Here is a 13041-nt window from a genome sequence, read left to right as displayed (position 1 = left end):
CGCAATAATGCCTGTAGGCAATCGCTCTGTAGGCAATTTGAAATGTGTGCTATCGGGATTGTGTGCAATGGGTGTGTGCAAACGAACCTGTAGGCAATCGTTTTGTAGGCAAACGGGACCCTCCCAAATAAATGTGATATACCTACTTTTTCAACAATTGGTAATTAAAGATTATAAATATTTCTAAAAATCAATTTAGACATTTTCCAATCAAAAATTATAAATTAAATTTAACATTTATAAACAAACATTTAAAATATATTTAAAAACAACAAAGTCCGCATTTAACTGTATTAATTATTGCTAATTATTAATTACATTCAAAAATGTTTACGCTCATCTTCAGAAAACGTTGGATACAGTTTATAATTCTCTGCAAGAGTTTCTTAACAGAGAACTTCAGTTCGCGTTTCATTTCCATTTCCAAGCGACTAGCCTCCTCCAGCGAACAATTAATCATCATCCATTCTCCATCCATCTCGTCCATGTGAAATGCAATTAAAATTGTGCTATCGATTTGTATGACAGATAAAAGGTCAGTATATTCCACATAATAGTATATTGTACAACTAGTATACTATTTCTCTTTTTTCAAAGTATTCCTACTTTGTGTAACTAAAGAAATATATTTGCTATAGAAAGCGAAAATCACAGAAAAGTCCCTTTGGAATTTCTCCAGCAATTTTAATTCACCAATATCAGCATTAATTATACGTATTGTGATATTTATTTATCTCATTTTAGCAAATTCGAATAAGATATACTCAAAGTAAATAAATTGTAAATTAAAAATAAATTAAATAAAGACACTAAATAGGAATAATTTGAATACATTCAACTATCACGAGATTTAAGTAATTTTCCTTTTTTGTGACAACAAATGTCTGCAGTGCTAAAGATTAAGACGGCAATTACGTGTACAAATAATCGTTATCGGGTTTAACGACTTCTTATCGCACTCGCGAGCGTGGAACGAACATATATATCGCGCTTTCCTTTTAGATGTAAGTTGTCAGCGTGCGAGAAGGCTCTTGTCGAATGATTTCTTCAAGGTGCCGATCCATTTCATTTTACGCTTTACTTTTAAACTTACTCCATCAATGTTGTTGTTTACAGTTATTTGTCTAATGTAGTTATGTATGTTCTAAATTTCTTTGGACGTCACAAATTATCATATTACAATTGTTGTCGCGTTTGCTAGCACGTGGACACACTTTTATGAGCTTTATCGTAGACTGTCTTAGAATTAGATGAATATCGTGGCATAGGACAGATTTTTGGACTCTGTTTTTCTCCATCATGAGATTATCTCCTTCTGATATGATCCACTTGAAAGCTCTCAACTTTTCTCATAAATCAACTTTTTTTTTACAAATTAATGTCTGCAATTTCTTCAGTTTTTTCTGGTTCTGGAACTGGAATTTAATCGGTTCAGATAAAGTATTTTTCAGATAATCCAAAGAAATCCAAGCATTCCTAAAACTTGGATAAATAATTAAGATTCTTTAAAGATAGCAACATAATAGAAAATAGGCATAAACTATCAAAGAAAGTATGAGTTAATCAATCAAATATAAAGTGTTTTCTTCCATCTTTAAAAAATTTTGAGTTTAAAATTTAATTATCTCAAATATTTCAAAGAATTTTAAGAACTCTTACATCGCGAAAAAGCTCAAGATTAAACCAAAGATTCTTTAAATTTAATTAAAGTTTCCTTTTCCTTCTCGACTTCAATAGTATTAATATTTCAATGCAGATTTTTTGCAAAGTTCTACGCTTTGTATAATAAAAGCTAAACATAAACCAACTCCGAGTTCAACAAGGTCAAGGAAGCACTAATAGATTTACAATCAATCATCACTCACGAAGATACTTGACATTAAGTTTGTCCTTTGTAGCTGTACTTATCACCTTTCCTCTTTTTCTCTCCAACGTCTAAGTATCCATCTTATTTTAAATGCGGAAAGTGCGACGTAGCGCAGCTACAAAGGATACCCATCACTTCAAACACTGCGATCAGATGGTCGACCGGTTAACGACTGACCGAGCGTCACTGTCAAAGGTAGCAGGAAGAAACGCTAGAAGCTGGTGTCGCTGCTGCATTTTAGCGACAAGAAATGCCGAGCTCTTCTTTTATTTACAACCAATCAATCAGCCACAATCGGTAAATAACGAGATAATCTCATCGGTATCTCATTGTTATTTAAGGGGATGCTGGAGCCGTAGCCGAACTCGATCGGCGTCGGTAAAGAAGACCGGCGAACTATATCTGTCCTTGTATAGACAAAGATATACATAGACAAGGATAGCACGCTACATTGCACGCACACATACGCACGATGCACGTCGACATTATACTTTTATATTACGCTTCCAAATCTTGATTTGGAGGGTTTATCGATGTTTTTCTTGTTGTGCAATTCAAGAGAACTTGTTTTCGCGTTCGTACCAATGGTATATCTCTTATATGAAATACATCTTGTGACGAGCTGACAGCTCGCCGCAACTCGAGACGCCATATTGGGGTAAAAGTAGGATAAGGAAATCTGTACTTCCGTAATTTTTTCTCGTTTTCTATATAAAATCAGAGTTCCCCCGAATCATTAATGTATGTACTGCAATTTTGGAGAAGGATTTTTAATTCTGTCAAATTAATACGACGCTACGTGCCGACAAAAAATGCCGGTAAAACAGACGGCTCCAGCATCCCCTTAAGTATAACCGCAATAGTTAAGTTATACTTTCTGTCTCTTCAGTTTTCTATTCATTTCGCTTTTCTTCGATCTCTTCGCTCTTTTCCCTTCTTTTTTATACCAAAATAACAATAACAATTCTTATATCTAAATGCATTTCCACGATTCAAAGATGCAATATTATACCGAGTATAATTTAGATAGTCTCGAGGAATAATGAATAAGAGTATCTCTTAAGGGGATCCTATAGTGGCAGTAGTTACCGACATTTTTTTATTTTAAGGAATTTTTGAATTGGCTTTACAGAATTGCAAGTTTTTGGTCTAGAATTAAAGTACGCACAAAAATCTACATCGCGTTGTACAATTTCATATCAGGAACGAAAAAAAATGAAAAATTTTACTAATTTGGGCACATACAACTGTCATCTGACGACAATAACAAAATTACTGCAGTTTATATACATATAATGACACCAAGGCGACGTAGGGACAACATGTAGGAACAATATCGTGTAAATAAAACTAAGATTCAACGTCTAGAAAAAAAGATTCCGTAAAATGAAGTTTTATTAGGCAAAAGCACATTTAGGTTGGCAGGATAAGCAGTATTGCGTGTAGCGAGAGATGGCGCAGCAATCGAACAAAGACAGATGCCTCTGGTTAGAAAAGGACAGACATAGATATATAACATAGAAAACAGGATTAGAAATGTTGACATTACCGACGTCGAGGAAGTTCGGCCTTCGCTATAGGATCCCCTTAAGAAGGGCAAATTTTCTTTGAAGATTATTAAACTTTACGTTAATGTATATTAATAATTTAAATAATGTAAATTACTAATATTACTATTAAACATAGTAATTTAATATAAATTATTACATTTAAACTTAATGTAAACAAATGTTATTCTATTATTCACAAATAAATATAATTTATAAATTAATGCGTACGCACGGATATACACACACTCAGAGAATAAATCATACACTGTTGGAAAATTTTCGTAGTTTTGTTAAAAAAAGTCCTTATTAAAATTTTTGTGTAAAATAATCAACATATATACATGTGTAGATTTAACATGTGCTGTTGAACTTAACAAATTAAAAATGTAAAATTATTAAAATAATTTAAGAAATATGTTAAAGTAACACAATTTGAACGTATTTATTAAATGTGTTAATACAGAAAAAGAATGTTGATTTTACTCTATAACGGAAGTAGGAATAAAAATTTACAGAAAAAGAGTGTTTGATTTTATCTTACAATCTTAACTTCAATATAAAAGTTATGTTAATTGTACACATAATTAACCTCAAATTACGATCAGAATTACATTTCCTTTCTGTTGAAATATTTTAACATAGTATCGGTGTTACCATTTAACACATCCATATTATGTTAAATTAACACAGGAATTTGAGTGGACCGTTTGGGACATCCGATTTATGTTGTATTTAACACAAATTTTCCAACAGTGTAGTGATGGCAACTATATAGGTGACAATTATGCAAGTTGTATTCATAGAATTATTGTACATACTTAAATGAAATATTTTGTATAGTTATTACAACTAAATTGATGGTTAAGAGAATTAATAAATAATTATTTTAACCAATTTAATTGCAATAACTACAAAATATAGTTCATTTAATAATAATTCTATGAATGCATCTTGTATAGTTGTTACTTATATAGTTGCTATATCACTATGATTTTTTCTCTGAGTGCACACATTAAATATATTCTTTAAAATTTTTATACCCAGTCAATTTAAGAATAAAAAAGATAAAACTTACACAAGAGAGGATCCAGTCGTTCCTTAAAACTCTTGTTTCGTTTGATTCTTTCCACATCACTCTCCGCGTCTGTATCCAGCATGGTTTCCCACTCTGAAGGATCGTACGTGCGATCTTTCCGCGAGTCCGGGGTATCCTCGCGCTCCACATTCCGCTTTTCTACGTTGTCATACGACGAGTTCCGGTCGCTGTATAACGACTCACACATATCTGGCGGCTTCAGCAGTTCCGGGTGCCTGTAAGAAGATTTGAAACATTGAGTTCAACATTCTCGATTACACATGAACATTTCTTGTTAGTTTAGCAAACTATTTAGAAAAGTTTTAATCGGATAATTTTTGTCTTTCATCGTTATATTATAATTTAGATATAAAGAGTTAAAATCACACGATAAGTGCTTTCTAAGATTTGAACAAGAAATTACCTGTTATTGGGTATATAACGGGAAAGAGTAAAGTTTTAATGCAAAAAAATCTTTTCAAAAATGTATCTAATGTCTTTATACAAAGTTGTCATAAAATTATTTGCGATTTCGTTCACGTTAGAAAACTTACCGTTGTAAGATGATATTTTGAACAGTCAAGGTATTCCGAATGTTTCTATTGCATTCCTCGTCACTGGGAAATTTTCTAGCGACATTGTCGCCATCATAATCAGCATCACAGTCATAGTCCGGTTCGCAATCTGGCTCTTCAGCTTCATTGCCTATCCGATATAATTAAAAATTGTTATAGCGTATTCAGTATTTCAGTTTTTATACTAAGAATAATATTTTAATAAAATTTTTAACAGATATTTGATGTTCTAAAAATTTTTCTTAATCTCCAAGCTTAGCCATTAATAAATAGATCTCTTTATATAAATATGATATACATATGGGGCACTCTGCCAAATCGCCGGCCCTGACCCCTTTCGATTTTGCTCTTAATTTTTTATTACAATCAACTGAAATAAGTATCCCTGATTTTTTTTTAAATTTTTATCTTAATAGTCATATTTGAGATAAAGATATTTAAAGTTTTAAAATCCATCTTCTCCGAAAAATGTTCAAATAGCTGTAACTTGACTTCTATTTATCGGATCGTTAAAAAATTATTAGTCATATAATCAGAATTTAATCGGAAAGAAATGTACTTTTTGAAGAAAAATATTTCAGAATGCTATGTTTGAGTTTTCACAGTTAATTTTACATTTAAAAATTAAAAGTCCGATTTTTAAAATGTAGGTATGTTATTTTTTATTTTTATACAAAAATTCACAAAAATTCTTGCGTCAATTACCAACATTTTAAGGTATTCCTTTCACGGAGGAACGTATTTTGTAGGCGCTTAAGCAGGGCCTCAGCAAACTCTTGTATATTGCATTAAACTTATAAAAAATCAAGTTATAATTGATTATTATGTTTAATTATAAAAAAGTGAAAATATTATGTGTATTTAGAAATTTTTTATTTTTTGGTAAATTTTACTATCAGAACAATATGGCAACGTTGCGCTTTTCAGGGCGCCGATTGTAAAATGTGAAGTTGATAACAAAAGTGTCAATGTAAGTGTCAATTTCATTAATCAAAGAATATTGTGACATTTTCTTTTTATCAAAGAGAGATTTTATAATAATAATGAGTGATAAGAAACATAAAGTGAGGAGTAATGTGGGCAAAAATAAGGGACAATTTGTGAAAATAAAAGTTGATAATAAACCGTACGTGATGAACTGAAGTGTGACATGAGCGCACAGCTTGCAGCGTTGCCAAATAATTCCTTGAAAGTCGCCATTAAAAATATTCATCTATAAACCACATTTCAAGTCAACTTTTAACATAAATATTTTGTTTAAATATTCGGTGACTGTATTTTTATCGGCACTATCGAAAGTATAGAGTTTAGCGAATATGGAGCGCAGTTAATATTTAATATCTTAAGATATTTGATAAACAAATTATTACATTGAAATGTGGAAAATAGACTTTTTCGATAACATCACATATAAAATATCGAATTTTCAAAATCATAATTCTTCTTTATATGTTCGGTAATGTGGTTTATTTTTTTTCTGGCGTAAAGATATGCATTTTAACTTTCTCGTACCAAAAAATCAGTTAATTCTTAAGACTTTGGTGTCATGAAAGGAATACCTTAAGTCCGGTCCGATAATAAAAATCTTTTTTTTTTAATTTTTTTTTTAATTTTTAATTTTTCTTTCTCGATTTTAATCTATAATAAACTGTAAATTGTTTGGAAAGTATCGTTATTCTGTTTTTTTAATTTATAGATTAAATAAATAAAGTTTGCTGGCGAGTATACAACAACATTATTTATTACTGTAATGATAAAATATTAATCAATTTTTAGATAAGTAAATGAAAAACACTCATGTAATGGTTTTATGTAAACGTTTATCGGGATTTACGTTTCTTTTTAAAATTTTCTCTAAAGGAGCGATATGAGACTGTGAAAAGTAAACTTGAAACTCAATTTGCAAAAGTAAATTATGTGTACCTAGTATTCAAAAAATTCATTGCATTATTTCTCAAGTACTTCACTAATAAAACGATTTTCGAACTCTAAAAAGAGTATCAGAGATTTATAAAAATTTTTGAAATTTTTTGTAATAATTGTCTTAAATCTAACTAAAAAGAGAAACGTAAATCCCGATAAGCGTTCACATAAAACCATATTACACGAGTGTTTTTATTCACTTATCTAAAAATTGATTAATCCTATTTTATCATTACAGTAATAAATTATGTTGTTACACTACATTCAGCAAACCTAATAGTACAAGATCCCGACCTACATCGACCTTCACCCAGCTGTTTTTCTAATAAAAGGTATTTTTTATCAAACCTAATGAATAAACAAACAAATCGCAGATGGGTTGCTTAATTAAATCAGCTCAAGGCTACCCTTAATTAAAAATAATTTAATTAATTTTTTTTTATTTTTACACTTATTTGTTTTCTCAAAACATTCAATACCAATCGAAAGTACAAAGAATAAGTAGAAAGAAAAAGTTTGGTTGCCTATCTTTTACTGCTCCCTATTACCGGGTTGCCACTTATAAACAGGTGAGTTGGTATTACTAATTTACACTCATCTGTTTTCTTTAATTGAACTATACAAAAAATAAAGATAATTTTATTGCGAACACAGTGGTATTAGGTTGCCTAAGCAAAATCGATCAAGACTTGCGGTTGCCGCGCTTTAAAATAGTACAGGAAAATTAGGATTTTTCTGCGGAATAATTCGCATGTAGCTAAATTTTTGCATGGACCTTTATTTCGTCGTTAAAAACAATATGTGAAAAGTCCCCATCGATGTGAAATTTTGCAAGATATGCGCTGCGCGGTACATTTACGGAGCGCGCTGATAGACATCAAATAAATTGAAGCGTCGCACGCGCGCACTAAAAATGTCATATCTTTTGAACGAATCATCGTACAGAAATGATCAAAGAATCGTTGAAAAGCAGAAACTTTCAGCTTTTTAATGCTTTTTAGTGCGCGCGTGCGACGCTTCAATTTATTTGACGTCTGTCAGCGCGCTCCGTAAATTTACCGCGCAGCGCATATCTTGCAAAATTTATTACGTGAAAAGTATTGCTTGTACAAAAAAACTTATACAACATTTTTTGTAGAGAATTTTATAAGCTACAAATTTTGTAATAACTATTTTTGCCGTAGGACTAATGAATAAAGAAATATTCGCGAAAAACTGTTTTTCTTTACCTTTGACCCTCTGTAAAATTTTTAGCAGGGGTCACATCGATGGGGACTTTTCACATATTGTTTTTAACGACGAAATAAAGGTCCATGCAAAAATTTAGCTACATGCGATTTATTCCGCAGAAAAATCCTAATTTTCCTGTACTATTTTAAAGCGCGGCAACCGCAAGTCTTGATCGATTTTGCTTAGGCAACCTAATACCACTGTGTTCGCAATAAAATTATCTTTAATTTTTGTATAGTTTAATTAAAGAAAACAGATGAGTGTAAATTAGTAATACCAACTCACCTGTTTATATCTGGCAACCCGGTAATAGGGAGCAGTAAAAGATAGGCAACCTAACTTTTCCTTTCTACTTATTCTTTGTACTTTCGATTGGTATTGAATGTTTTGAGAATACAAATGAATGTAGAAATAAAAAGAAATTAATTAAATTATTTTTAATTAAGGGTAGCCTTGAGCTGATTTAATTAGGCAACCCATCTGCAATTTGTTTGTTTATTCATTAGGTTTGATAAAAAATACCTTTTATTAGGAAAACAGATGGGTGAAGGTCGATGTAGGTCGGGATCTTAGACTATAATTTATCTAATCTATAAATTTAAAAAACAAAATAACGATATCTTCCAAACAGTTTGCAATATACAATATTATAGACTAAAGTCGGGAAAAAAATATTTTTATAATTTTTCAAAATTCTAACAAAATTGAAAAAAAAGATTCCCATCATTGAACCAAACTTAAAATGTTGATAACTGACGCAACAATTTTTGTATAAAAATAAAGAATAACATACATTTTGAAAACAAAACTTTTAGTTTTTGAACGTAAAATTAACTGTGAAAACTAAAACATACAATTCTGAAGCATTTTTTTTCAAAAAGTACATTTTTTTCCGATTAATTTCATGACCGATTTTTTAACGATCCGATAAATAGAAGTAAAGTTACAGCTATTTGAATATTTTCTGGAGAAGATGGATTTCAAAACTTTGAATATCTATATCTCAGTCGCCTTGAGATAAAAATTTGAAAAAATCAGAGATACTTATTTCAGTTACATGATTAAAATAAAAAATTAAGAACAAAATCAAGGTCGGCGACCGACCGATTTGGCAAAGAATGCCTTATATATTTTTCCTAAAATAAGTACTATTAAAGTCATTTTTATAGAATAAATAAAATATATAATTGTTTATAAATATTTAATTATAGTATTTTATTCCTTTGATCGCCGGTGTTTAATGTAATTTATAACATGTTTTAAAAAATAATTTTTCGAGTAATCTATATTTTCTACAATATGTGTAGAACGTACCGATAAACTCCCAACTAGAATCTACCGCCCAAGAAGTGTCATTAAACACTTTGGTCTTGATCTTTGGTGGTTGAACGGGCTTCGCCCGAGGAATCTTCTTCGTCTCCTTAGCTTGAACCAATCTTTTCGCTAGGTTGTCGACTGACGACGAGATTAATGGCGTTTTTTCCTCCGTCTCTTCGGAGGGCTCTTCCCAGCAATCAATAGGATGCAATTGATTGGCATTCCCCGTCGGAGTTTGTAACCAACCTGGTTCGCTGTGTCGGTACTTGTTCAACGCCGGATTATTTTTGGTTGCTCGTCTTCTCGGGATTATAATGGCATTTTGAACAATGGCATCGGCCGGTTCTGCGTAGAAGGGACTGCTCTGTTTAGATTCGGAGGTCCGGGGACTGTTGCTCTCCGACTTCGCCAAAACAAGGCCCAATTTGTTTCTCGGGGGCGTCACCGTGTTGGGGCTGTTCAACGAGTTGGCACTGCCTACGAAAAAAATTTCTAAATCTCAAAATCTCTTTGAAAAATCTCTAAAGACTCTTTTTTAATTTTAATCTTAAAAAATTTAATAATAAAAAAAAGAAAGTAGAAATCACTATAAATTAGAAACTAATGATCAAAAGAAACATTAACTTTATATTCAATATAATATTCGTTATTTTCACAATATCTGTTATTTTTTTTATTAATAAAGTTACAAGAATATTATAATTAAAAAATTAAAATAAATTTCTAATTGTTTTAATAATCTTTAATTATAAAATAATCTCCAATTAATAACATTTATATTTCTGTGTGATTATAAGCTCTTTTTCTTAACTTTAATATTAAGTTACTGTTTTATAGAATAGTTTTTTATATAACAATCTAATAAACCCTTACAAACTCTAGATAGCAGATCGGGCCTCTTCCCCATACCAGTCTCCTCCGGCGAGCTCTGGTCAGGACTCTTCATCTCCGGAACAGGCTTAAAACTACTAAATTCCGGACTCATCATTTCTTTGTATTGCATTTTGTCGTTTTTTGGAATAAACCTGTCGTTCTTCAGAGCCATCTGTTCTCCCGCTGGCGATCTTTCATTGACAAGACTCTTTTCGGATTCTCTGGGACTCATCAGACGGTCATTAGAATTTCTCGCGCAATCTTGCAGAGTGCAGGTGACCCTGTTATCTTTCAACCCTTCGTTCCAGGTCGACTGTGTCGATTGGTCAGTCGTGTTCCAGATGTCTTCGTAATCGGAAATTTTATCGGCCGGCGAGCTGCGATAATACGATTCCAAGATGTCCGATTCCTGATAGTGTTGGGAGTTTTTCCGTGAGTTTTTCTCGCGATCGCGCCGCCTTTTTGATTTACTGGTGCTAGAAGGAGTATTTGGGGAGAGCACGTTGGGTGTCTTTGGGATCAGCTTTGACGTGGGGGATACAATCGGAGTGGTGGGCGAAAGAGGCGATTTGATGGAAAAGTTGGAATTGAAAGATTTAGTAGATTGAGGACTCAGCAGCGATGTACTAGGATCCGACGGTGTGTTTTGCTGTTGGCAAACAGAGAGAAAGGAGGTTGTAATTATTTCAATGGCAGCAAAGAGAAATGATTTGTAATTTTTTAGTTATTAATTAAATTACTTCACATAACAATAACAATAATCAACATAAGACATGATGCGTTATAAAATAGATGTGTCTATAAAGTTAGAATAATAAGAAAATTAATTACATTAAAAACTCAAAATTTATTATAAAATATAAAATAAAATAATAATATAAATAAACATAAAAAATATTACGTGTATTATAAAAATTTATTATATTTTTATAAATATTATATTATAATTATGTAAATTTAAAATTTATTAAAAATTATTTTTGTAATTATAAAAGTTTGAAAAACAACACTTTTTTCAATTTTACCTGTGAAGTATTCACGTTGCCTTGGTTCACGTTAAACGTCACCGTCGTAGTCACAGTAAAATTATTCTGATTCTGATTGATGCCGGGCTTGGCCCATCTTGGCGGCGGCGGTGGCGGCGTCTTCACACTTTGCCTAGTTCCTTGATTTTCAGCGATGATATTCCTATTATCCGGCAATTCTGGAGACGTGGTGTACGACAGGTTGTTCTGATGGAAACTCGAGACGGACGCGAACTTCCCCGAGCTCTTGGTAAACTCGATCGTCGTTAATTTTGGCGTATACAGACTATTCTTTAGAGCGTCGAAATTTCTCATATCCTGAACAGGACTCAAAACGTTGTTTTCCACGTTGTGGACCACCGGCGAGGGACATCGCACGCTTTGCACGAGATTCGGCGAGATCAGTTTGTGAGAGAGTTTGTCAGTCGGTGACGAGATCCGGTCCCTTTTGGTATCATTCAGAGGTTCGTTAAAAGTTGTCAGATTGAGAGTGTTCGGCGGAGTTGGACGTGGCTGACGCGGCAACGACGACGCAAAAGTTGAGGTGTTCGCGTTAACGGTATTTGTCGGAGAGGGAGTGTCTGCACACAAATATAAATTTAAACAATAGATTATTTTTTAGACAATTTTGGGATTATTTTTTGAAGGATATTGTCTTGACTCTGATTTTCAGAAACTATGATAACTTCAAATATAAGTGGGAGACAATGCTAAATTTAGAATTAAAAAAAAGTAATAATCTACTTTAAAAAAATTTCAGATAAAAAACCTATTAGGAAAGGACTGACAGTGAGCCATATAATTCCGATTAAAAAATAAATATTTTAGTAAAAATCACTAACATAATGAACAAGAAAATGTGTTGTGAAAATAAAAAATAGAATATTAATGTCTTACGTGTATTGTAGGATGATATTGGGGCCAGATTAAGCACTATACTCTCCGTGATTGGCGTATTATCCATGTTATTATTATTGTTAATGTGGTGGTTATTGTTACCTGCAAAAAAAGATTTTTCTATAAATATATCTGTTAATTATTTTTGTTTAGCTATGTAAGTTATTAAACTTTGAATATAAGTCTCTAACACAAATGTAATAAATAAATAAAAGTAATAAGCATTTATTTTATAATAAGCCTTTTAAAAATCATAATTATCAGAAAATTATTTTGTAATTTGTAATTTGTAATTTTAAATTAATTTGTAATTTTTTTGTCTCGTTAAATTTATTTACTTATATCTATAATTTATTTTAAAATTATTTACGCGAAGAAAATATTAAGAAACACTCACCCCCATGGAAACTGCTCAGACTAGAAGTATTGCTGCTGCTGCTTTCCGGTGGCTTCGGATTCGCCATTGGATATCGCCAAAACTCTTGGCCCAGCAACGCCAGCGACGACAATTGCTGCCTATTTTTCGCTTCTCGCATCGCTTTCGGTAAAATCAATTGCACTGGCAGTTCGTCACTGTTTGCCAAATAAAAATATTATGGCTTGAGTTAATAATTCTATACTAGCATTACATGTAACATTAGGATAATTGATAAATTAATTAAATAATTAATTTATAACAACTTTGTGTGTGTGTGTGTGTGTGTGTGTG

The 13041-nt window shown here is 31.8% G+C and overlaps 1 protein-coding gene across 1 annotated transcript in view; it reads right to left on the bottom strand.

The window, feature by feature from the left end:
* Nucleotides 1-301: 301 nt before the first annotated feature.
* LOC112458719 (protein sprint-like) overlaps nt 302-13041 on the bottom strand; it is a gene marked incomplete at its 5' end in the record, with an annotated part of 33016 nt that continues 20276 nt past the window's right edge. Inside the window, 8 exons of the mRNA XM_025022478.1 lie at nt 302-1415; nt 4493-4728; nt 5047-5197; nt 9535-10014; nt 10411-11059; nt 11436-12016; nt 12333-12434; nt 12730-12905. Of these exons, the coding sequence (XP_024878246.1) occupies nt 1369-1415; nt 4493-4728; nt 5047-5197; nt 9535-10014; nt 10411-11059; nt 11436-12016; nt 12333-12434; nt 12730-12905 (2422 nt within the window). The remainder of the gene's footprint in view (nt 1416-4492; nt 4729-5046; nt 5198-9534; nt 10015-10410; nt 11060-11435; nt 12017-12332; nt 12435-12729; nt 12906-13041) is intronic.

Source organism: Temnothorax curvispinosus, unplaced genomic scaffold (genome assembly GCF_003070985.1).
Source record: "Temnothorax curvispinosus isolate PA1 unplaced genomic scaffold, ASM307098v1 QBEX01009157.1, whole genome shotgun sequence".
NCBI classification, from domain to species: Eukaryota; Metazoa; Arthropoda; class Insecta; order Hymenoptera; family Formicidae; genus Temnothorax; species Temnothorax curvispinosus.
The sequence above is the reverse complement of the archived record's forward strand: the minus strand, read 5'-3'. Positions and strand labels throughout refer to the sequence as shown.